The 22,637-nt window shown below is 40.7% G+C and overlaps 1 protein-coding gene across 3 annotated transcripts in view; it reads left to right on the top strand.

Moving 5' to 3' along the window:
• Window positions 1-20,023, top strand: part of RIOK1 (RIO kinase 1) — a 41,857-nt gene extending 21,834 nt beyond the window's left edge. For 2 of the 3 annotated variants that reach the window (XM_045057159.1, XM_045057160.1), the window contains exons 15-17: window positions 477-530; window positions 1,760-1,912; window positions 19,582-20,023. In XM_045057159.1, coding sequence (XP_044913094.1) covers window positions 477-530; window positions 1,760-1,912; window positions 19,582-19,764 — 390 coding nt within the window. In that variant the 3' untranslated portion in view covers window positions 19,765-20,023. Of the gene's footprint in view, window positions 1-476; window positions 531-1,759; window positions 1,913-5,231; window positions 10,734-19,581 lie in introns of those variants that run through there. The other variant, XM_011282174.4, reaches the window with a different exon arrangement.
• Window positions 20,024-22,637: the final 2,614 nt, after the last annotated feature.

The following is a 22,637-nucleotide window of genomic DNA, read 5'->3' as shown; positions in this document are numbered from 1 at the left end:
AATTGGAGGCTATTGTGTAGGTCATTATATAACAAAGAAAAAATTTCCCCAAGTATTTATTGAGGAAATTAAAAGCTCTTTAATAATAATCAATTCCTACTAATCACAATTCCTATTAGTGAGAGAAGAATGGAGTTATTTGGGGGAGGAGAATACATTTCATTTAATTGAGATTCAGAGTTAGAGTTTTGTGTCATCAGGTTGGTGGCAGAGTTTCATCTGTAAAAACCATCAGGCTGTGGGTAGGTTGTGGGCAGGTTGTGGGCCAGAGTTTGCTCATGTCTCTTATGTTTGGTGGGCAAGAATAATTCCCACCAAGAATAAACTATGTTTTGAGAGGAGATAAATGTTAGGCTCCTTTTAATAATCACAGAAGGTACCGGTCAGCTCCCAGCGTTCTTCCATAATATTACAGGGTGTGTTCTTCACAGCGTAGGTTTATGTTGACTCTTCTTTTTTGTCTCTTTGGTTATAAGATTCTGTACCAAACTGTTACGGGAATGAAGAAAGATTTGTCAGGAGTTCAGAAGGTATGAGAACATGTGTTGCTGTTCACTTACGTGAATACTCCTTTGGAGGGTATAAAACTTGATGTATACTAGAATTAAATTAACAGTGATATTATATTAGTATAGATCCTTTCCAAGTTCATGGGAATTTTCAGAAATGCCCTTTTTGTGTTCATTCTTTTAACCCTAAGACTGAAATTTGGGAATTTACGGTTTATTTCTCATTCTGCCTCCGAATTGTTCTATTGTTGTTGCTGAGGCAGTGATATTTTTTATATCCTGGTCTTCATTTGTGAAATTATTGATGATAGCCATGTATTTCTTAATGTTTTTACAGTCAGCTTTAAAAAAAAACAAGCACAATGGAATCTGGTCTCCTACTGCTTTATAACCTGTTGAAGAGCAATCTCCTCATGAGTCTAGCAGTCTTATACCGCTGGATTCCTTAGGGGTTTTTTCTTGGAAAAGTCTTGTTTTATTTTGTTTTACATTTCAGGATGGTGCAGATTAATTCTAATTAAGCAGTAGTAAATAAAGGCAGTTCTTGTTATTTTAATGTTCTTAACTAAAGGCTTAAATGTGAAGGATCATAGTTTGCTTTTTGAAAATTTGATGTGTGTTTGTTTTTGGAAGAATCAAATTAGGAAAACTCACATACTCACTGTGTGTTATATATAGCAAGTGTTACAGGGCTGCTGTGCCATGAATTCCAGGCCAGGAACATTTTGTTAAAACTGGCTAGGAAACCTTTTTGTACAGTTCCCTTTTAAAGTTTACTTTTTATTATAAAAAGAAACCTCTTGTTCTTTAAAAATGCTTTCTGCTAAAACTTCTAAACGTGAGAAAAGAAAATCTCTCTTGTTTAAATATTGTTTTCCCTTTTGATTAACAATAAATTGTTGCTTGAAATCGTATTCATAGGAAAACAGCTGTGAGATTATCCAAATAAATCTTTTAATTCTTACTTCCATCTATATTTCACATCTTTCGATATTCCAGCTCAGTTCTGTCTTTGATCTGAGTCACCCAGGAAAGCCCCAGTTCCTTCATTTGGGTATGTTCTTGAGCCTCACGAGATGGGCTGGTTTCTAGCTTCTGCCCTGATGTTCTGTTATTTTCGATGCTTCAGTACAGGATGTTGTTTTTCAGTGTATATCTGCAAGACTAAAAAATCTGAATTGTGGCTTTAACACATTTAACAATAGATAACTAAGTGGTTTCGAATGACATGGTTTTGTAATATTTTCAAGGTTCCTGCACTTCTGGAAGATCAAGTTAAGGAAAAGGCTTGTTCTGATTCAGATGATGCTGGAAGCTCTGAGTGTTCTGACACAGACTCTGAAGAGCAGGGAGACCAGGCCTGCTCCAGGAAACCTGTTGCTGACCCTGAAGTTGATAAAAAGGTTAGTGAGAACTCAGATTCCCTTGTTCTTCAATGTGGCAGCAAAGCCAGCCTCATTTCTCTTTGTTCACATATCTAGATTATGATGGCAGAAAATAGTATTGATCAGTAAGTACTTCCAGTTGTAGATCTAGTTTCTAAGTGTGAACTTTGCCTTTGGAAGTCACACTGTTTAGGGATTGGACTGCTATTAAGAGGTCCCTGGGCACTGCCTAGAGAGAAGGACACACTGAATTCATTGATCAGAAATGATTGTAATTCACTTGAAATACAAATGATGTTGGAGTTGTCCCATGATGAAATATTGAAACGCCATTTTACAGGGGATTTGCTGCCCCGCCAAGTGTAGCCAGGATCTAAAAGACTTACTCCACTCCTAGCCATGGACAAGAGACACTACTGACTGAATGATACATGACTGCTGTGTAAATGTTACTCTTCATTCTTAGCTTGATCCTTTAAACCTTACAACATGTGGGGCGCCTGGGTGGCGCAGTCGGTTAAGCGTCCGACTTCAGCCAGGTCACGATCTCGCGGTCCGTGAGTTCGAGCCCCGCGTCAGGCTCTGGGCTGATGGCTCAGAGCCTGGAGCCTGTTTCCGATTCTGTGTCTCCCTCTCTCTCTGCCCCTCCCCTGTTCATGCTCTGTCTCTCTCTGTCCCAAAAATAAATAAACGTTGAAAAAAAAAAATTTTTAAAAAACAAAAAAAACAAAAAAAAACACCTTACAACATGTGGATCCTAAGACTTCTGAGAGACATACCGAGCTCACGTGCACAGAATTTTCTCTTTCAATCTACTAGAAATGCTTAGTCTGTTTCCAACCTTTATTTCTCTTAGAGTATGAAACTTGTGAAGAAAATTAGTTGCAAACATTTAATAATCCTCCCAGATATTTCTGTTTGGCAGTCTTCAAATTTCTTTCTTTTTTCTTTTCTTTTCTTTTCTTTTCTTTTCTTTTCTTTTCTTTTCTTTTCTTTTCTTTTCTTCTCTTCTCTTCTCTTCTCTTCTCTTCTCTTCTCTTTTCTTTTCTTTTCTTTTCTTTTAGAGACAGGGTGTGGGGGAGGAGCTGAGGTTGGGGGGAAGAGACAGAGAGAGAGAGGAAGGGAGGGAATCTTAAGCAGGCTCCATGCTGGGCATAGATCTCAGGATCCTGAGATCATGACCTGAGCAGAAATTAAGAGTCACTTAACCGACTGAGTAATCTAGGTGCACCTGGCAGTCTTCAGGGTTGTTTTTTGTTTTTATTTTTTTTTAGTCTTTATTTTTGAGAGAGAGACAGAGTGTAAGCAGGAGAGAAACAGAGAGAGAAGGAGACACAGAATTTGAAGCAGGCTCCAGGCTCTGAGCTGTCAGCACAGATCCTGATGCAGGGCTTGACCTCACGAACTGTGAAATCATAACCTGAGCCAAAGTTGGATGCTTAACCGACTGATTCTCCCAGGCACCCCGTTTTTTTTTTTTAATGTTTGTTTGTTTATTTATTTATTTATTTATTTTTCCTTGAAATCACTCTTAGCTTTAATTTCTTTTTTTTTTTTTTTATGAAATTTATTGACAAATTGGTTTCCATACAACACCCAGTGCTCATCCCAAAAGGTGCCCTCCTCAATACCCATCACCCACCCTCTCCTCCCTCCCACCCCCCCATCAACCCTCAGTTTGTTCTCAGTTTTTAAGAGTCTCTTATGCTTTGGCTCTCTCCCACTCTAACCTGTTTTTTTTTTTTTCCTTCCCCTCCCCCATGGGTTCCTGTTAAGTTTCTCAGGATCCACATAAGAGTGAAACCATATGGTATCTGTCTTTCTCTGTATGGCTTATTTCACTTAGCATCACACTCTCCAGTTCCATCCACGTTGTTACAAAAGGCCATATTTCATTTTTTCTCATTGCCACGTAATATTCCATTGTGTATATAAACCACAATTTCTTTATCCATTCATCAGTTGATGGACATTTAGGCTCTTTCCATAATTTGGCTATTGTTGAGAGTGCTGCTATGAACATTGGGGTACAAGTGGCCCTATGCATCAGTACTCCTGTATCCCTTGGATAAATTCCTAGCAGTGCTATTGCTGGGTCATAGGGTAGGTCTATTTTTAATTTTCTGAGGAACCTCCACACTGCTTTCCAGAGCGGCTGCACCAATTTGCATTCCCACCAACAGTGCAAGAGGGTTCCCGTTTCTCCACATCCTCTCCAGCATCTATAGTCTCCTGATTTGTTCATTTTGGCCACTCTGACTGGCGTGAGGTGATACCTGAGTGTGGTTTTGATCTGTATTTCCCTGATAAGGAGCGACGCTGAACCATCTTTTCATGTGCCTGTTGGCCATCCGGATGTCTTCTTTAGAGAAGTGTCTATTCATGTTTTCTGCCCATTTCTTCACTGGGTTATTTGTTTTTCGGGTGTGGAGTTTGGTGAGCTCTTTATAGATTTTGGATACTAGCCCTTTGTCCGATATGCCATTTGCGAATATCTTTTCCCATTCCATTGGTTGCCTTTTAGTTTTGTTGGTTGTTTCCTTTGCTGTGCAGAAGCTTTTTATCTTCATAAGGTCCCAGTAATTCACTTTTGCTTTTAATTCCCTTGCCTTTGGGGATGTGTCGAGTAAGAGATTGCTACGGCTGAGGTCAGAGAGGTCTTTTCCTGCTTTCTCCTCTAAGGTTTTGATGGTTTCCTGTCTCACATTCAGGTCTTTTATCCATTTTGAGTTTATTTTTGTGAATGGTGTGAGAAAGTGGTCTAGTTTCAACCTTCTGCATGTTGCTGTCCAGTTCTCCCAGCACCATTTGTTAAAGAGGCTGTCTTTTTTCCATTGGATGTTCTTTCCTGCTTTGTCAAAGATGAGTTGGCCATACGTTTGTGGGTCTAGTTCTGGGGTTTCTATTCTATTCCATTGGTCTATGTGTCTGTTTTTGTGCCAATTGTTTATTTATTTTTGAGAGAGAGAGTGAGTGTGAGTCAGGGAGAGGCAGAGAGAGAGAGGGAGAGAGAGAATCCCAAGCAGGTGCTATGCTGTCAGAGCAGAGCCTGATGTGGGGTTCGAACCCAGGAGCCTGGGAGATCATGACCTGAGCCAAAATCAAGAGTCAGACACTTAACCAACTGAGCCACCCAAGTGCCCCACAAATTTCTGTTAAGAAACTCCAAAGACAAATTTCGAATGAAATTTCACTACCAAATCATAATCATTTTCATCTAGTTATATTCACTTTTATCTTTTCACATATATTTTTTTATTTAGTTGTAATAGTAAAGTTAATACCCTGAACAAATGAAGTCTGCAGGTTCTTTTAGTTTATTTTTGTTTTTTTACAGGAAAGAAAAAAGATGGTCAAGGAAGCCCAGAGAGAGAAAAGAAAAAACAAAATTCCAAAACATGTGAAAAAAAGAAAGGAGAAGACCGCCAGGATGAAAAAGGGCAAATAGAATCAGAACGCCACAACATAAGAGTAATTTACCATCTGTCACTTTTCTCACCCACACTGTGAACTATGAGCTGCGTCTTGAAGACGTGCTACTGATTTTAACTGAGGTTATCACGGCAGTGTCGTGAAGACGGAGTTACGTGTTCTCATCTAATTATGTAAAAAGCTCTAAGCTCTCTTATCTAGACCCAGTCACTGCCTCTGTGTGGTATTGACAGAGGATTTATTTAAGCAACTATATGAAGAACTTTGTACAATTTTATTTTTATATGTATTTTTTTCTCCTGCAGTGTGTTTTTTGAGGCATCATAAATGTTATAACATAATGAGTATTCATTGTCTTTAAGTGTAAAGGCACTTTGGACAGACTTGGCAGATTGTATTTGCTTTGTTTGTACATGCCAGAGACCCATCTGAAATCATTTGATCACAGGGCCACGGTTTCTGTAGAAGGGAGTTTCCCTTCGAAGAGAATTCACATGGCTGTTGACATAATCGTTCACTGCAACTGTTACGACCGTGAGGTATGCATTGATGCTCATTTGTGATGCACTTATGCATCATCTCTGATACTCTTTTGAGTTCAGACACCCCGGTTCGTAAGCTGTTTCACACTCTGCTGTTTGGCCTGTTCATTCACTCATCAAATATTTGAGTGGCTCAGGTGCTAGGGATACAGAAGTAAACAAAACCAAAAAATTACTACCTTCAGGTAGTTTACATTTTGAAAGGAAAACATTAAACAAGTAAATAAAAAACTGAGTAGGTGGTGAATTCTGTGGAGAGAAAGGATGCAGAAAAGAGAGAACTCCTGGGGAGGAAGGAGGCTGCCATTGTCAAACAGTCCACACTAAGCAGCTACCTTTGAGCAAATACTTGAAGAATGTGAGTCGTGTGCATATTCGGAGAGAAGGGTATTCCAGGCACAACAGGTGGGAAGGCCTTGAGACAGAAGTGTGCCTGAAAGTTCTAGAAACAAGAGACTCCCATAACTGAGAGGAGATCCGATGGTGCCAGGCTATTAGAAGGTTTTGAGCAGAGGAAGGATACGATCTGACTTGGGTTTGGGGAGGATCTTGATCTCTCTAGCCTCTGTGGAGTCCTGAGTAGGAAGCAAGGGTGGGATACCAGTGGGTGGTTATGGTGGTAGCCCACGTGAGCGATGGTGATGACTTGGTCTAGGGTGGTAGCAGTGGACTTGGAGAGAGCAGTGGGATTCTGGGTGTAACACAAAGTGGAACAACCCTGATGTGCTGAGGGGAGTATGTATCAGGCGTGTGACAGACAGTGAGGGATGACTTCAGGATTTGTGACCCAAGCAACTGAGAGACTGTTGGAGTTGCCACTTCCTGTGTTGGGAAGGAATATGGCTGGAGCAGGTTTTGGGGGTAAGAGATGAGATAAAAGCTTACATTGCAACAAAGCACAAAGGTCAAAAGAAATTAATTTTTAACTTTTTACCATATACTTTATGTTAGAAATGTCTGTTTTAGCCCTTGCATCAGAAACAGTTGCTACAAATAAGCTTAGTTTACCTTAAACTGAAGTTTGCACCTGCTTGTTTGAAGGTTGGTGGGCTAGTGGGGATGGTCAACTAAGCTTTTAAAATATTAGATCACATTTATTATGTTCATACGGTCTTCTCCCTGACTTCAAAAAGTTCAAAATGCAAAATGTAATTCAGTGAAATACAACAGCCCCTCTAAAATATTCTGCAGTTAACCAAAGGGAAAGCAGAAACAGACTTAACAATTCTATACACCTTTGAGGGTTTTATCTTCAGGATCTTCCTTATGTTGTATTTGTTTGGTCTTACTCTCTGATAGGGTGTATTTGAAGGGGCCAAGTTTCTCAGTGCTATCTTTTGGTGAATCTAGTGTAATTATGAAGTTTGGAATCAATTTCTCTTGGGCAGAAGTAGTGTCAGCAAGATACAGGGACAATTCCTTCTCATTTGCATTGCTTCCGGGAGGAAGTGGCTTGTAAAATACCAAAATTTGGGACTATAGGGAGATTCTAGGGGTTGTCTGGGTAGCTTGGTTAAGCATGAGGGTCGTGAGTTCAAGCCCCAATTTGGGCCCCGTGCTGGGCATGGAACCTACTTTAAACAAAGGGGGGGGTGTAGATTCTAATTTGAGGAACATTTTTCTAATAACTGTCTTGCTGATAGGCTGTTTCCCTGTTTGGATTTGTGGGCCACTGGTAATATTCCTGGCAAACTTGTCTGAAACTGTATGTCCCCATTCCTGTCTTTCTCACCAGAAGGCTTAGAAGAAGGAGTCTCTTCTTAGGCAGACTTCTAGAGCTATTTGCTGACTTCAGTTGCAATTGAATTTTGAGTGCCTGACAGGTTTTAAGTGCCCATGGATTATTGGTTGTACAGTTACTTTCCATCTGGAGGGATGAGGTTTGGGTCTTTGACTCAAAGGCTGGTACATAATTTTGTCAATTGTACGTGTATCTGATTTCCTGTCATATTTTGTTGATACTTAATCCTTTCAAATAATGTACTTTCTAAAAGTGTACTGTGAGAAATTTGGATAATTTCTTTGAAGCACAAAGTCACAGCTATCTCCAGGGCTACTCTAGGTGTCATCCTTCCTGTGATGAAGCAGTTTGGGACCAGAACTTGCACAGGCCCAGATGCTCCAGCATTTGAGCACGGCCTTGCAGCAAAAAGACAGGAACTATGGTGGCACTATTTGTCTCAGTCTGACAAGTAGGAAACCCAGGTTTCTGTGCTGGCATCAGGTTTCCTTCAGTTTTCTCTCTCCTTGATGAAGATGGACTCAAGAGGTCGGAAAACGTTTTGGTTTGGTACAAAGAGTTGTTTCAGATGGTCTCTCCTTTTCAAGAATGTTCTGTTGAATTCAGTGTGAGCAGCTTGCTGTTTCTTGGTAGTGGGCCTATCCTGTTTTGTGGCTGTGATCTCATTAGTCTTTTGGATTGGCAAATGAAGAGTTGAAAAGTTCTAAAAGCTGGTAAAAGAAAAAATTCGGTTTAAGGACATCTCAAACATCATGGGCTCCAAAGGAGGACATTAAAATCTTTTTGTTTTCAAAAGCTTGACAGGTTTTCTAATTTTTAGTTGTTTATACACACAGTAAGTAGAGACCATGCCCGTTCAGAGTTCTACCTTGACTTCTGGGGGTTACTTTGTCATGGTGAAAGAGTTGCACTGATCAGCATCTCCTCAAAGTATAGTTTCCCAGGAAGATGTTTTATGAGCACATCAGATGGACACAGCTTTCAACCATGGGTAATCATTAAGCAAGAGCTCTTTATGCTGTGTTTTGAATCGGATTAAGTTGTCACAGTCCCTACATTTCAGTTGCAGTTTTTAACTTCTGTAGCCTTTGGGTTTGTGTTGCCTTGGACATAAAGACTTTTGTAAATGCCCCAGGGCAAATTGGAATGCTGGGTATCAAATCATCTAAGCTAGTTTCCGAAGGAGAAGATGCCTTTCTTGCACCTGCGTTCTCCATGCATCTTGGTCCCAGTTGATAGTGTTATGGAAACCTCTGGACTTGAATTTGAGGAACCAAGACTTGAATTGGTGGAATTCTTGACTTTGGTTTTCAGCTTTCCTTCATCTTCTGTGTCACTGCACATCGTGCTTTGAGTGCTGGCAGGCCCTGAGTGTGAGGAGGTGGCTGTCCTACAGCTAGAGTAACCACACAGCCACACAATCTTTGTCCTCATTCCCCCCCCCCCCGCCAACCCCAGAACGGTAAGGGGGTCATCTAGTGTGTGAGCAGAGCTACTTGTAGCTCTCTGAGACGCTTCCATGTCTCATGAGTGCTACTTAGTAGTTTTTGTTTGTTTGTTTAGTAGTAGTTTTGTTTAAAGGCTGATCAACCTCATCATCTTTGGATGAGATTTTTAACCTGTGTAACCACTGTATGTGACCATCATGGAGTTCTAGATTTATCATTGAAAAAGTGGTAGGTCCTTGGGGCCAAAGAATTGTTGGAGTCACGATGCTACTAGAGTGCAGAAGTTGGAAAAACAGAGGAGGCCAGAGAAAGGTATGTTTAAGGTCATACTAATGGAAGGTTGCCCTTGGACATATCTGCGGTGCAGCCATGGGTGGGAGTGGCCACGGGAGGGTAGCAGACAAAAGCATTGAAGGCCGGAAGGCCAAGGAACTGAGGCTAGGGCATGGCAGGACCATCTGTGTTAGGACAAGCCTAGTTTTAGAGTGTCTGTAGGAGCCCTGCTTCAGTCTTCAGGGAGAGAAGGGAAGTGGGCCGGGGAGGGCGTGGCATCGATGCTTGCCACTTGGAGGGGAAGTGAGCGGTGTCTGATGACATGAAACTAAGGGTGGCAGGTCGAGCAGTGCCCCCAGGAGAGCCAGAGTTTAAATGCAGTAAGTAAAAGGGAACCCTCAGAGGAGATGCTGAGGACACAAGGCTCTTGGTGTCTGACAACGAGTTCTGAAAGGCCCCATGGGAGTGTTTCAGGACTTAGAAAGGGAAGGGATCTATTTGAGCTCAGGTGCAGGCCAAGCCTTGGTGGTGTTGGTGGCTTCAGGTTCTCAGAACCTGATGCCATGAAGTAGACAGATGTGGTGACCTCTGTGGAGATAGTAGTGGGGCCCACCTCACAGAGTTCCTGTGAAGGACACTGAGGAGAGCTTGGTGAGGGGTGGATCAGGCCTTCAATGCCTAGACCCATTGCTCAGTCACTGAAAGTGGAACAGCCAGACACGTGGGCGCTCCTGTTGTGGAGTAGGAAGAAGTGCAACACAGCCACCCGTGAAGTATCTTGCCTCCTACAGAAGCCACTGAGCCTGAATCCAGGTAGTCTCCAGATGTGGTCAGCAGTTATAGGAAATACACAGCACACAGGGGCTGGATTAACTGAGGCTGGGAGGAATCAGTCATCCAAATCCAGAATCAGAATATCTGTCAGGGAAAAAGGAAGAAAAACTGTTGCAAAAAGTGAAAGAAGTCTAAGAGGCAGGCATGCCAATGCTGGGGATGTCGTTTGGATCCTGATTAGACCAAATCAATTGTAAGAAGATGGGCTTTTTTTGTTTGTTAGGCAAACAGAATAAATTTAAAATGGAGTAGGTATTCGATGATGATAGGAAGGCATTGTAATTTTATTGGATATGAGGGTGGTATTGTTCCATTTTAAAAATTGTGCTCTCTGTGTGGACTGAAGACTTTATGGGTCAGACAAATAGGACGTCTGGGATTGCTTGAGAATACTCCATCTTTAACCCCATCCCTGTAGTAGACAAGACAAGATCAGAACATTAGTGAGTGCTAAAGCTGAGAGTAATGGGTGTATAGGATTCGTTGTGTTATTCTATTTCTATGTATAAAAGTTTCCATAAAACTGTTTTTTAAGATGATTTAAAGCATATTAAAAACAGGGCTTGTCACTTAGTGTCTATATACTTATTTTTAAGTAACTGTTTTTGCCTGAGCATCAAGGTTTAACCATGTGGGCCAGATAAAGTCGGTATAGGCAGAATCGTGATGCCTACTGGTCCTGGACTCGCTTGGTGTCACTTGAAATGAACTTTTGGGTCTGAAATTCAGATGCCACTAGTAGGGTACAGTTGGAGAACCTGTATAAAGAACAAAGGCTGATGGAAGCTTTAGTTCTGCTGAACCTGATCCTTGTTTTAAAATATGATGCCACCTTCTGAGTGCCCTGTCCTAACCACTGTTTGGCATGGCTGTCTGCCCACTTCCCTGAGGCCCCTACATTCTTTATTACCTTTGCTCTTCTAACTCACTTACTTGGATATTGAATTTACTTCTGTATATCACGTGTCTTCGCTCACTTCCAAAACTCTGATTAGAATGTAAGCTTCATAAGGGCAAGGATTTTTACCTTTGTTCAGTTTTGTATCCCAGCACCTAGAATGCTGTCTGAAACATAGTAAATGCTCCATAAATATTTAAGTGAATGATAGGTCGTGTTCCTTAAACAAAAATGAGGGTATTACATCAATTGGATGCGCCCCTCATGTTCATAACAATGAAAAGTAGAAGTTGATGTGGACTTCTTTGTACCCTCTCTAGCCCTACCCTGACCAGCGGTGTCCACTAAAGTGGCTGACCCGAGCTTTGTCTGTAGGCTATAGCACTGCCCCTGTGGCACTCAAGTCAATGGAACTGATGGGTTTTTGTTTTTAATATTTATTTGAGAGAGAGCGTGTGTGCACGAGAGCAGGGGAGTGGCGGGGGTGTCGGGTGGGGGGAGAATCCCAAGCCTGTTCCTGCACTGTTAGCACAGAGCCAACGCTGGGGCTTATTCTCACGGTTCATGGGATCATGACCTGAACTGAAATCAAGAGTTGGACGCTTAACCGACTGAGCCACCCAGGCGTCCCTGGAACTCATGGGTTTTAAACCAGATTGATATTTTGACTTTGACCATGTGACACCATTTGAGCATTATCCAAAGTGCTCAGCCAAAATTGGATTGCCTGATGAATTCTTCAACCACCACAATGTGTAACAATGGGAATCTTTGAAACCAACGTTTGTGTTTACACATTTTGTCATCTTTTCTAAAATATAGACTGAATAGACAAAGTTTTTAAGATAAATTTATTTTAAAAGATGGTTCTGACTTGAGGGGTACCTTGGTGGCTTAGTCACTTAAGTGTCCAACTCTTTTTTTTTTTAATTTTTTAGTTTATATCCAAGTTAGCATATAGTACAAAAATGATTTCAGGAGTAGATTCCAGTGGTTCATCCCCTATGTATAACACCCAGTGCTCATCCCAACAAGTGTCTTCCTTAATGCCCCTTACTCATATAGCCCAACCCCCCTGCCCACAACCCCTCCAGCAACCCTCTGTTTGTTGTCTATATTTGAGTCTCTGATGTTTTGTCCCCCTCCCTGTTTTTATATTATTTTTGCTTCCCTTCCCTTATGTTCACCTGTTTTGTATCTTGAATTCTACATATGAGTGAAATCATGTTATATTTGTCTTTCTCTAATTTTGCTTACATAATACACTCTAGTTCCAAGAAAGTGGTCCCAGTTCATTTTTCTGCATGTCGCTGTCCAGTTGTCCCAACACCACTTGCTGAAGACACTGTGTTTATTCCACTGGATATTCTTTCCTGCTTTGTTGAAGATTAGTTGGCCATACATTTGTGGGCCCATTTCTGGGTTCTCTATTTTGTTCCATTGTTCTAAGTATCTGTTTTTGTGCCAGTACCATACTGTCCTGGTGATTTTTGTAACACATCTTGAAGTCTGGGATTGTGATGCCTCCAGCTTTGGTTTTCTTTTTCAAGATTGCTTTGGCTATTTGGGGTCTTTTCTGGTTCCATACACATTTTGGGATTGTTTGTTTTAGCTCTGTGAAGAATGCTGGTGTTATTTTGATATATTGCATTGAACATGTAGATTGCTTTGGGTAGGATCAACATTTTAACAATATTTATTCTTACAATCCATGAGCATGGAATATTTTTCCACTTTTTTGTGTCTTCTTCAGTTTTTTCATGAGTTTACTAAAGTTTTCAGCATATAGATTTTTCACTTCTTTGGTTAGGTTTATTCCTAGGTATTTTATGGTTTTCGGTGCAATTGTAAATGGGATTGATTCCTTGATTTCTCTTTCTGTTGTTTCATTATCAGTGTATAGAAATGCAACAGATTTCTGTGCATTGATTTTATATCCTGATTATTTGTTGAATTCATGGATCAATTCTAGCAGTTTTTTGGTAGAATCTTTTGGGTTTTCCATATAGAGTATCATGTCATCTGCAAAGAGTGAAAGTTTGACTTCTCCTTGCTGATTTGGATGGCTATTATTCCCTTGTGTTGTCTGATTGCTGAGGCTAGGACTTCCAATACTGTGTTTAATAACAGTGGTGAGAGTGGCTATCCCTGTCACGTTCCTGACCTTAGGGGGAAAGCTCTCAGTTTTTCCCCGTTGAGGATATTAGTGGTGGGTCTTTCATACGTGGCTTTTGTGGTCTTGAGGTATGATCCTTCTATCCCTACTTTCTTGAGAGTTTTTATCAAGAAAGGATGCTGTATTTTGTCACATGCTTTCTCTCCATCTTTTTAGAGGATCATGTGGTTCTTGTCCTTTCTTTTATTGATGTGATGTATCACATTGATTGTTTTGTGGATATTTAACCAGCCCTGCATCCGAGGTATGAATCCCACTTGGTCGTGGTGAATAATTCTTTTAATGTATTGTTGGATTGGTTGGCTAGTGTCTTGTTGGGGATTTTTGCATCCATGTTCATCAGGGAAATTGGTCTGTAATTCTCCTTTTTAGTGGGGTCTTTGTCTGGTTTTGGAATCAAGATAATGCTGGCTTCATAGAATGGGTTTGGCAGTTTTCCCTCCATTTCTATTTTTTGGAACAGCTTCAAAAGAATGTTCTTTAAATGTTCTTTAAATGTTTGGTAGAATTCCCCTGGAAAGCCATCCAGTCCTGGACTCTTCTTTTTTGCGAGATTTTTGATTACTAATACAAATTTCTTTACTGGTTATGGGTCTGTTCAAATTTTCTGTTTCTTCTTATTTCAGTTTTGGTAGTTTATGTTTCTAGCAATTGTCCATTTCTTCCAGTTTGCCCAACTTATTGGCATATAATTGCTCGTTTTATTCTCTTATTATTGTTTGTATTTCTGCAGTGTTGGTTGTGATCTCTCCTCTTTCATTCTTCATTTTATTTATTTGGGTCCCTTCCTTTTCCTTTTTGATCAAACTGGCTAGTGGTTTATCAATTTTGTTAATTCTTTCCAAGAACCAGCTCCTGGTTTCATTGATCTGTTCTACTGGTTTTTTGATTTTGATAGCATTGATTTCTGCTCTAATCTTTATTATTTCCCATCTTCAGCTGGTTTGGGGTTTTATTTGCTGGTTTTTTTCCCCAGCTCTTTAAGGTGTGAGATTAGGTTGTATACCTGAGACCTTTTTCCTTCTTAATGAAGGCCTGGATTGCTCTATACTTCCTTCTTATGACTGCCTTCTGTGTCTCAGAGTTTTTGGGCTGTGGTGTTAACATTTTCATTGACTTCCATGTACTTTTTAATTTCCCCTTTAACTTCTTGGTTAGCCCATTCATTGGCTAGGATGTTCTTTAGTCTCCAAGTATATGTTGTCTTTCCAAATTTTTTCTTGTGGTTGATTTCAAGTTTCATAATGTTGTCATCTGAAAACGTGCATGGTATGATCTTAATCTTTTTGTACTTGTCGAGGGCTGATTTGTGTCCCAGTATGTGTTCTGTTCTGGAGGATGTTCCATGTATACTCGAGAAGAATGTGTATTCTGCTACTTTAGGATGAAATGTTCTGATTATATTGGTTAAGTCCATCCTGTCCAATGTGTGATTGAAAGCCATTGTTTTCTTGTTGATTTTCTGCTTAGATGATCTATTGCTGTAAGTGGGGTGTTGAAGTCCCTTACTGTTATGGTATTGTTGTCAATGAGTTTCTTTATATTTGTGATTAATTGATTTATATATTTGGGTACTCACATTGGAGGCATAAATGTTTACAATTGTTAGGTCTTCTTGCTGGATAGACCCCTTAATTATGATATAATGCCCTTCTTCAGCTCTTGTTATAGTCTTTATTTTAAAATCTAGATTGTGTGATATAAGTATGGCTACTCCATCTTTCTTTCGACCAGTAGCATGATAGATGGTTCTCCATACCCTTACTTTCAATCTGAAGGTGTCTTTAGGTCTAAAATGGGTCTCTTATAAACAGCATATAGATGGATCTTGTTTCTTATTCATTCTTTTACCCTTTGTCTTTTGATTGGAATGTTTAGTCTATTGACATTTAGAGTGAATACTGAAAGATGATGAATTTACTGCCATTGTGTTGCCTGTAGTGTTGGAGTTTCTGGTCGTGTTCTCTGGTCCTTTCTAGTCTTTATTGCTTTTGGTCTTTTTTGTTTTGTTTTGTCTTTTCTCCCCTCAGAGAAAAGGGGTAGAAGGTTTATGTAAGCAAACCATAGCAGAAAACTTTCCTAATCTGGGGAAAGACACACACATCAAATTTTTTGCAGGGCTAGTTTAGTGGTCACGAAGTCCTTCAGTTTTTGTTTGGGAAACTCTTTATCTCTTCTTCTATTTGAATGACAGCCTTGCTGGGTAAAGAACTCTTGGCTGCAAATCTTTCTGATTCAGCACATTGAATATATCCTGCCACTCCTTTCTGGCCTGCCAAGTTTCTGTGGTTAGGTCTGCTGCAGACCTGATCTGTCTTCCCTTGTAGGTTAAGGACTTTTTTTTTTTTCCCCTTGCTGCTTTCATGATTCCTTACTTGTCTGTGTATTTTGTGAATTTGACTATGGTATGCCTTGTCAGTGGTCAGTTTTTGTTGAATCTAATGGGAGTTCTCTTTGCTTCCTGGATTTTGATGTGTGTGTCTTTCCCCAGATTAGGAAAGTTTTCTGCTATGGTTTGCTTACATAAACCTTCTACCCCTTTTTCTCTCTCTTTATCTTAAGTTTGTCCTCTGTATTGCTGATTCGCTGCTCTGCTTCATCCATCCTTGCAGCCATGGCAGCCATTCAAGATTGCATCTCAGTTATAGCATTTTTAATTTCATCCTGACTCGATTTTACTTCTTTTATCTCTGCAGGAAGGGATTCTATACTTTTTTCAACCCAGCTAGTATTCTTAATATCGTGATTCTAAATTCTTGTTCAGACATCTTGCTTGTATCTGTGTTGATTTAGGCCCTGGTTATCATTTCTTCCTGTTCTTTCTTTTGGGGTGAATTCCTTCATTTTATCATTTTGGAGGAAGAAAAAGAATTAATAAAATAAAATAAAAATTAAAAACGACACAAAACAATCAAGCAAAGGATGCTACCGCCTGTGTGTTTTGGTCTGGTTGTTGAAAGAAACTTGGTAGAATAGAGAAAAAAGGGAAAGAAAAGAAAAAGTAGGAAAACGTTTGAAATTAAAAAAAATACAATAAAATAGAATAAAATGAAATGATGAAAGCAAAATAGAATTAAAAATTTTACAAACAAATAAATGTATAAAAAATTAAATAAAAATGTTTTTATAAAATGGAAAATAGGGGCACCTGGGTGGCTTAGTTGGTTGAGTGTCTGGCTTCGGCTCAGGTCATGATCTCACGGTTTGTGAGTTTGAGCCCCGTGTCGGGCTCTGTGCTGACAGCTCGGAGCCTGGAGCCTGTTTTGGATCTGTGTCTCCCTCTTTCTCTGCCCCTCCCCCGCTCATGCTCTGTCTGTCTATCTGTCTCTCTCAAAAGTAAATAAGCGTTTAAAAAAAATGGAAAATAAAAATAAGTTTCTCTTTATGTATTCACAAATAAGAAACGAAAAGAAAAAGACAAAAAATTGAATAGATGGACCAGTGAACAGAATGAAATACAATTGAAATTACATCCAGTTTCCCCTAGAAGTCAAACTATGAAGTACTTTATAGTTCATAAACTAAGCAGGTGGAGAGACTTGTGTTCCTCTAGAGCACGGTTGGCACAGCTGGACAGAGCTTGATGTAACGGCTCCATTCTCTGCCAGATGTTGCTGCTTAGTTTACTGGGTTGAATTGCTGTGACGCTTGTAGGTGCATGCGCAAGAGGGGTGAAAATGTCATCACCCGGCTACTTAGTCTCTAGTATCAGAACTCCGTGCTCTCCCCGACCGGCAATCAAGTACCTCTCCTTTGTCTCTAGCTTCCATCCACTTCCCACTTCTACACTGTCTGTGACCAACTTGTCAGCCTGCCAGGTGGCACCTCCCTCTTGAGTATTATCTCAGATGGGTCTGTGTTTCTAAACCCTTCACTTCTGAGGGCCCTGCAGCTTTGACCTACTCTGACCCTCTGGGGGAGGGTCTCGTTGAGCAACGGCCGGGTGCCGGCCCGCCCTGAGGAATGTTCATGCAACTGTGCTGCTACAGATGCCCAGAGACTGTGGCTGGGTGCCAGCCCACCCCAGAAGAAGTTCGAGGGATCTTGTAGCAGCAGCATTTCAGGGATTATGGTAAATCACAACACACATCTGGCGTCAATCTTCCCCCTTAACGTCCTTGTACCAACACCAGCAAACATGGCACTTTTCCGGGGCCCACTGGAACCTTTGCCTATGGGATGGCTGCACAGCCTCTACTAAATGTCCTCTTAGCAGGGGGTTGCCTCTCCCTGTGTGGCCTGAGGACCCCTCAGACCTCACTATCTGCTCCTGGGGATTCACCCTTCCCACTAGGACTCTGCCAGGTATTGAGCTGCAGAGTTTCAGACTTTGTGCTGCCCTGTTTATAGAGTCCTAATGGTATTTAAACCCTCTCCTCCTTTTCTTGTTCAGTCCCTTATGGGTGTTTCCATTCTTTCTCTCTCTCTCCAGCTGCTTTGGGGAGGAGTGCTTTTTCTGTACTCTCCCCTCTGTGTCTGTCCTTTCTCTGCAAGCAAAAATAGCTCCCTACCCTCCATGGTTTCTCTCCCCCCCAGTTCACCTCTCTGCGCCACCAACCTGCCAAGTTCTGTGGTTCAGGTTGTGCAGATTGTTGTGTTAATCCTCAGATCAGTTTTCTAGGTGTGCAAGATGGTTTGGTGTTGATCTAGCTACATTTCAGGGATGAGAGAAACAGAAAACTTCCATGCTGCTCTGCCATCTGGGCCCCTCCTCTTAAACATCTAGTTCTTGATCTCAGCTCAGGTCTTTTTTTTTTTTTTTTTTTTTTAATTTTTAAAAAAATGTTTATTTTTGAGACAGAGAGAGACAGAGCATGAGCAGGGGAGGGGCAGAGAGAGAGACACACACACAATCTGAAGCAGGCTCCAGGCTCTGAGCTGTCAGCATAGAGCCCGATGCGGGGCTCAAACCCACAAACTGTGAGATCATGACCTGAGCTGAAAGTCGGATGTTCAACCAACTGAGCCACCCAGGTGCGCCCTGCAGGTCTTGATCACAGGGTCATGGGTTCAAGCCCTGTTGGGCATGGAACCTAAATAAATTAATTAAATAAATAGAGGATGGTTCTGAGTTTAAATAAGACTTCTGCTCACTTGAGAAGCTCAGAAACTACCACAGTGAGGCACCATCCTGATCAGTTCCCTCAACAGCGCATAAAAGAATACCCCATCCCCAGGAGATTGGCATGATTGTTGACTACATATTTGGTCTTGCCTAACCTGGTTTTTCATTAAATGGTACCAATATTGGCAGTAATGTTGGGAGCTTGTCTCCTGCTCCCCCAGCATGTAAACACTGTCAAACTTTGCTTGAGGGGCTAAAGGAGCCACTAGCCCAATCTCTCTCTCTTGGCTGGAGGAGTGGGTAAGCCACTTTCCTCTGGGGGGAGATTTTTCATCTGTGGATTGAGGGAGTCAGACCAGGTAGTCCTAAATTTTCTTCTTTACAATTTCATTATTTTTAAAAAGTGTAGCACATCAGTGATTTTAAAAAGACCAAGGGACCAGGCTAGAATTACATCTCTTAAAAGAGTTTGTTTATTCAAGATACAATAAATGGGTTTAAGGTGCCAGTTACCATACAAGGCAGATTTGCTTTTTATATGAATCATAATCTCAAGGCAACTTTTTCTTACTGTGTGCCATTTTAATTTTGTGTTCATTGTCCTTGTAATAATGTTTGCTCCTCTAGAGGGAGGTGTGCTCTTGAGTTCTGATTATCAACATGTCCTACAAGCTGTATCAATGGCCATTTAGGCTGCTGATCGCCAGAACTTTTAGACTCTGCTACACTGGTCAAGTTCATCTCTACGTTCCCCTTAGAAAAGGATTAAATGAATGGATCCTGTTGGCAGATGCATGTTTGGTGGCAGATCTTTGAACTAATCCTCTTAAAGAACTCCTGGAGAAATAACTCAATAACATTTTTCCAGAAGTTGTAGCTCATTTAATCAGGAGCTGTTTTACTTGAAAACAGCACACAGCACACATACTTCAAGAAAAGAGTAACAGTCACACAGAAGCAGACGTTTGAAGAGCCTTAGATTGGGACTCTGACATGCTGTTAACTTGCTGAGACTCACTTTCTCTTTCTAGGCCTCAATTTCTTCTAGAAAGTGAAAGTGTTTGAGTGATGAGGTCTCAGAATTCTAGAGCTGCCATCAGGTGGTAACCACAGGCCACGTGTGACTGCTGAGCCCTTGCCATGTGGCTGGGCTGGATCATTAAAGTGCAAAATACACACTGGATTCTGAAAACTTAATATGAAAAAAAGAATGTCAAGTAACTTAGTCACTTTTTAATATTGATTCCATGTTGCAATGATAATATTTTGCATCGGTAGCTCCCTCTTACCGGTGGTTCCAGTTACCTGTGGTCAACCGTGGTCCAGAAGCAGATGATCCTCTTTCTGATGTATCCTCAGAAGGTCAACAGCAGCCTAGCACTAGGTCACAGTGCCTACATCATTCACCTTGCTTCATCTCCTCACATGACATTTTATCATCAAATATCCCAAGAAGGGTGAGTACAGTACAGTAAGATATTTTGAGAGAGACCACATTCACATAACTTATGTTACAGTATGTTATCATTATTCTACATTATTAGTTTTTGTCAATCTTACTGTGTCTAATTTATAAATTAAACTATCCTATGTGAGTATATGCAGGAAAAAATTATATATACAGGGTTTGGTAGTATCTGTGGCTTCAGGCATCCACTAGGGGTCTTGGAACATATTCCCCTAGATAAGGGGTAGGGGGACTGCATTATATTGGAAAATATATTAAATATATTTTAATAATTTAATAAATATATTAAACATATAAGTGTAAAGAAAACATATTAAAATTAATTGCACCTATTTTTTGTGGGGTAGAAAATTCTAAATTTTGTATATGAATACGTTTTTAAAGTTTCATATTCAGGAATATTTATTACTTCTGAAGGTAAAATTGCCATTCCATTTGGCTTAAATATAGATAATAGATAATATATACAAGAGAGAAAAATGGGGCTTCTTAAGAATAAATTAGTATAAGGAGGCATTAAATACTTGTTTCTTTCTTTCTTTTTTTTTAACGTTTATTTTTGAGAGAGTGTGTGTGTGCACATGCTGGAGATAAGCAGAGAGAGAGGGAGAGAGAGAATCCCAAGCAGGCTCTGTACTCTGCAGGCGCAGAGCCTAATGTGGGGCTCGATCCCACAAACCATGAGATCATGACCTGAGCTGAAATCAGGAGTTGGACGCTTAACTGACTGAGCCACCCAGGTGCCCCAATACTTGTTTTTTCTAACAGTATTTTGTTAGCTTGTTAGTTTACTCCTCAAACTTTTCTACTGAAGGTACTCACTGGGACAGAAAAGCATGGCCCCACACTGCATTCCACTCTATTTCCAGGCATGACATTTCTTTCAAATCTCTTGTTTTAGCTTAAAAAAAAAAAATCCATGTGAATTTTGTTTTCTAGTTAATAATAAATTCCTGCTAAAAACTTTTTTGGAAAGTTTTAAATGACCACCAAGTAATATTAATATTCCAGGCAGTCATGCCCATGCCCATGCCCAGGTTCCCTTGTGGACCATCATAATTGTTTTTGTTTTTGTTTTTTAACTTTTTTTAAAGTTTATTTCTGAGAGACAGTGTGTGTGAGAGCTGGAGAGGGGCAGAGAGGGAGACAGGATCCAAAGCAGGCTCTGCACTGTCAACGCAGAGCCTGATGCAGGGCTCAAACTCACCAACCATGAGATCATGACCTGAGCCAAAGTCAGATGCTTTAACTGACTGAGCCACCCAGATGCCTCCATCATAATTGTGTTTTAATGTCTGTTGCTGGTGAGGACAGTGTGGCAGGATCTTTGCTTGAAAATTGTAAGATAATAGTATCCCTTATACTGCAGTGAGGATTAATGTAGTAAGTCACATAGTTCAAAATAAATGTTTATTAAAAAAAAAATAAGTATTGGTCACTTTTCTCCTTTGGTTTCTAAAAGGTGCCATTCCATTTAAAATGAAGGATAGAGGGTAAGGATTTTTCTTAGAAAATGTGAACTATACTAGGGGAGCATACATGAAGTTATAAAAGACTGCCACAGTGTGTGTAGGATAGCCACTTCATGTATAGTATTGTCAACACTTATGCAGGTGTTGGTAGATGGCCACATGCTGTAACTGAAAAGGTCCCACATTTAAATTAAGAAACTGAACTCTCGTCCAGGATCTGATATTCCTCCTTATTTTATTTATACCTCATCTACGAAGAATTTTTAAACGGTTTCAGTAAGCAGCATATTGCAATACTGTCAATAAAAAGAGCAAAGCCATTCGGAGGAAGGGAGAAGTTATTATAGCAAAACCTATGGGCAGATATATATATATACATACACTTGTTGCCTAGCTGAATTTCCTGAGCTGTTGGGCAGAGGATCAGTGAGCTTGGGGAAGCCATTTGACATAAGCCCTTTTCTCCTCAGCTCCATAATGAGGAGGCTAGACCAGGAGGTTGCTAAGGTCTCTTCCATCCCTAAGTACAGGACTTACAAGTCAGACAAATTCTGACTGGTTCTAATTCCACCTCCAGTGTTCACTAGCGGGATCAACATGGGCAAACTGAACTTTCTGAACTTGTTCCTTCATTTGAAATGAGGATGGTATGGAAATCAAATGTCAGTGAAAGTTCAATGCTTGACAAGTAGGAAATAATCAATGCCGGTTTCCCCTCAGAATTCTAGGAAATTCGAATGCAAGTTTACTTGCAGCGCCACATTACTGCTCTGTCACCCTCTTCCAAAATGAATGTTTTATTTTATAAACAGGATAATTTGGAACTTCAAAACCAAGAACTCCAGAGCAAGGGGTCATGGAGTCCATGGCACAGCCCTTGACATATGGGGGGATCACTGACCAACCAACTGTCTTCTGGGAATAAATTAAAAAAAAAAATTTTTTTTTGAGACAGAGAGAGACAGAGCATGAGCAAGGGAGGGGCAGATAGACAGGGAGACACAGAATCCGAAGCAGACTCCAGGCTCCGAGCTGCCAGCTCAGAGCCCAACGTGGGGCTCGAACCCACGAACCACGAGATCATGACCTGAGCTGAAGTCAAACGCTTAACCGACTGAGCCACCCAGGCGCCCCTGGAAATAAGTTTTTAAGAGCAGATGAGGCATTTTATTTCGAGACATATTCACCCCAAATTGTAAAAGGCTAATTTCTGTTGAGCAGACCTGAATGAGGTAGAGGGCAGTGCAATGTTCAACGGGGTGTGGTGGGAAGTGAGGAGTTTGCAGAACAGGGAGGGTGGAGAAGTCCAAAAGTCAAACTTACTGACTTCACAGTTTTACCTGGGGCCGGCCCTGCCCTCACTTAAAACAGCGGGAGGAGTCGGTTAGCTCTCA

This window comes from Felis catus, chromosome B2, assembly GCF_018350175.1.
Source record: "Felis catus isolate Fca126 chromosome B2, F.catus_Fca126_mat1.0, whole genome shotgun sequence".
In the NCBI taxonomy this organism is placed as follows: domain Eukaryota; kingdom Metazoa; phylum Chordata; class Mammalia; order Carnivora; family Felidae; genus Felis; species Felis catus.
Note: the sequence above shows the minus strand (reverse complement) of the source record. Positions and strands in the feature narration are given on the sequence as shown.